Consider the following 2,993-nt stretch of genomic DNA (forward strand, 5'->3'; position numbering starts at 1 on the left):
GCCCAGGCCCAGCTGAGGGGACAGAACCGGACCAGCCCAGGCCCAGCTGAGGCCCCGGCCATGGCGGAGCCGCTGCTGCGGAGGACCTTTTCTCGGTTACGGGGCCGCGATCGACCGTGGAGGAAGAAATCAGACGGTAAAGAGAGAGGTGCGGGCTGAGGGACGGGGGGCAGCCAGGGGTCCCACTGTGCCATAGGGAGCCCCAGCGCATCCAGGCCCCTTCTGTGATTCTGTAAGGGACCCCAGTGTCACCCTAACGTCCCTCCTGTCCCCACGGGGAACCTCATCACCTCCAGGTCCCTTCTGTCTCTCTATAATGGACCCCACTATCACCCTAAAATCCCTTCTGTCCCCACAGGGACCCCATCAGTCCCAGGTCCCTCCTGTCCCTCCATAAGGGATCCCACTGTCACCCTAAAATCCCTTCTGTCCCTCTATAATGGATCCCAGTGTCACCCTAATGTCTCTCCTGTCCCCACAGGGAACCTCATCACCTCCAGGTCCCTTCTGTCCCTCTATAATGGACCCCAGTGTCAACCTAATATCCCTTCTGTCCCCACAGGGAGCCCCATTACTCCCACGTCCCTTCTGTCCCTCTATAAGGGACCCCAGTGTCACCCTAATGGCCCTCCTGTCCCCACAGGGAACCCCATCACCTCCAGATCCCTTCTGTCCCTCTATAAGGGACCCCAATGTCACCCTAAAATCCCTTCTGTCCCTCTATAAGGGACCCCAGTGTCACCCTAATGTCTCTCCTGTCCCCACAGGGAACCCCATCAGTCCCAGGTCCCTCCTGTTCCTCCATAAGTGACCCCAGTGTCACCCCAAAATCCCTCCTGTCCCCACAGGGACCCCCATCACCCCAGATCCCCCCAGATCCAGAAGGAAGGGACCCCAATGCCACCCTGTGTCTCTTCCAGGGACCCACTTTCACCAGGGGTCCCTCCTGCCCCACTCCAGGAACCCCCACCAAACCTGGGGTCCCTTTTGTCCTCATGGAGGGACCCCCACCACCCCAGCTCCCTCCTCCATCCTCAGGAAGGGACCCCAGTTTCACCTTTCTGCTCCTTAAGGGACCCCCATCACCCCAGATCCCCCCAAAACAAGAAGGAAGGGACCCCAATGCCACCCTGGGGTCCCTCCTGCCCCACTCCAGGAATCCCCATCAAACCTGGGGTCCCTTTTATCCTCAGGAAGGGACCCCAGTTTCACCCTCCTGCCCCTTAAGGGACCCCCATCACCCCAGATCCCCCCAAAACAAGAAGGAAGGGACCCCGATGCCACCCTGGGGTCCCTCCTGCCCCACTCCAGTAACCCCCATTAAACCTGGGGTCCCTTTTGTCCTCAGGAAGGGACCCCAGTTTCATCCTCCTGCCCCTTAAGGGACCCCCATCACCCCAGATCCCCCCAGATCCATAAGGAAGGGACCCCGATGCCACCCCAGATCCCTCTTGGCCCTCAAAGAAGACTCCCCACTTTCACCTTGGGGTCCTTCCTGCCCCCCCCCCCGGAGCCCTGCTGCCCATCCTGAGGTCTCCTGAGGATACAGGGACAGAATTGAAGCTGCACCCGGGGACTGCAGGGAATCTGGGTGCCTGTGAGAGGGGAGCGCAGGGCTGGGGGGGGGGGGAATGGGGACAGGAGGAGCGAAGCCCACCGAGGTGCAGCCCTGGGGTCTGTCGGGGTGCAGCAGCTCCTTCCCTGCCCCCCCTTTTCCCTCTGAGGACGGTGGGAGCGATGCAGAGCAGCTGTAAACAACCGGAAATCTCTCTTGGCAGAGGTTTGGGGCAAAAGGAGGCTGGGTGGGTGGAAGAAGGGACGGGCCGGGATGCTGGCGGGGGGGGGGGGGCTGAGCTTTTCCTTCCCTTCCCCTTGCAGAGCAGCCCCAGCCCGGCCCCGACCCCTTGCCAGCCCCCGACGCTTCGTCTCCAGCGACCCCGGAACCGCCAGCATCCCGCAGGCAGAACTGGGTTCGCTTCTCCGGCCGTCATCCTCCTCCTCCTAAATCCACCCCGGAGGGGCCGGAACCCAGCGAACGGGACGAGATGGGCGGCAGCAACCTTCCATCGGCTGCTGATCCAGGCGGGGAGGAGCCACAGGAGCCGGCGGTGGAGGAGGAGGAGGAGGCGGACGCGGCGGAGCTCGGAGGTCCGGGTCGGAGCCCAGGGCACGGCGCTTATCTGCAAAGCCTGGAGCGGAGCAGCCGGCACTGGGTGCTGTCGTCGGGAAAGGGGGCAGGGCTGGACGAAGGTGGAGGAAGCAGCGAAACGGAGGTCGGAACGGGAGGCAGCGAAGGGGAGATCTGGTACAACCCCATCCCAGAGGACGAGGATCCTCCGAGGCCGCGCAGGGAGGAGGCGGAGAGCCCGGCAACGCGGGGCACGGAGGAGGAGCCGGCAGGCAGGAGCCAGGCCTGTGGTGTGTGAGGGCCCCGGTCCCTTTGTCACCACCCCGGGGAGCGTCCCCTGTGTGCCTGCAGTGCCCACAGCACCTCTGTGCTTTTGTGCCCCCGTGAGGAACCAGTGAGGGCCCCAGATCCAAGGATCCCCGGTGCCCCATGGAGCCCCACAGCATCCACAGCACCTCTGTCCTTGCTGTGCCCCCCTTGAGGCCTTTGGACCCTTTGAAGTCCCCAAATCCAATGATCCCCAGTGCCTCATGGAGCCCCACAGCACCTCTGTTCCTTTCTGTGCCCCCCATGAGGCCTCTGGACCCTTTGAGATCCTCAGATCCAATGATCCCTGGTGCCTCATTCAACCCTGCAGCATCCACAGCACCTCTGTCCTTCCTGTGCCCCCCATGAGGACCTTTCCAGGTCCCCACATCCAATGATCCCCGGTGCCCCATTGAGCCCCACAGCATCCACAGCACCTCTGTCCTTCCTGTGCCCCCCTTGAGGCCTTTGGACCCTTTGAGCTCCTCAGATCCAATGATCCTGGTGCCCCATGGAGCCCCACAGCACCTCTGTCCTTCCTGTGCCCCCCATGAGGCCT

General features: G+C 63.0%; 1 protein-coding gene across 2 annotated transcripts; it reads left to right on the forward strand.

Moving 5' to 3' along the window:
• The first annotated feature begins 6 nt into the window (after positions 1-6).
• On the forward strand, positions 7-2,985 carry LOC122190702 (rho GTPase-activating protein SYDE1-like). 2 transcript variants are annotated; one of them, XM_042890790.1, is made up of 2 exons: positions 7-148; positions 1,879-2,985. In XM_042890790.1, the coding sequence occupies exons 1-2, from the start codon at positions 61-63 to the stop codon at positions 2,424-2,426; spliced, it is 636 nt and encodes a 211-aa protein (XP_042746724.1). In that variant the 5' UTR covers positions 7-60; the 3' UTR covers positions 2,427-2,985. The 2 variants fall into 2 exon arrangements, with proteins under 2 accessions (XP_042746724.1, XP_042746725.1); XM_042890791.1 differs by having other exon boundaries at positions 7-136.
• Positions 2,986-2,993: the final 8 nt, after the last annotated feature.

Source organism: Lagopus leucura, unplaced genomic scaffold (assembly GCF_019238085.1).
Source record: "Lagopus leucura isolate 7727_CA_CO unplaced genomic scaffold, USGS_WTPT01 34427-0_obj-0_obj, whole genome shotgun sequence".
NCBI lineage: Eukaryota > Metazoa > Chordata > Aves > Galliformes > Phasianidae > Lagopus > Lagopus leucura.

Bases quoted from the DNA above. Each gene is read 5' to 3' on its own strand.
- LOC122190702 (XM_042890790.1), top strand. From the start codon at position 61: ATGGCGGAGCCGCTGCTGCGGAGGACCTTTTCTCGGTTACGGGGCCGC. The intron at 149-1,878 runs GTGCGGGCTGAG...TTCCCCTTGCAG, and splicing joins ATCAGACGGTAAAGAGAGAG to AGCAGCCCCAGCCCGGCCCC.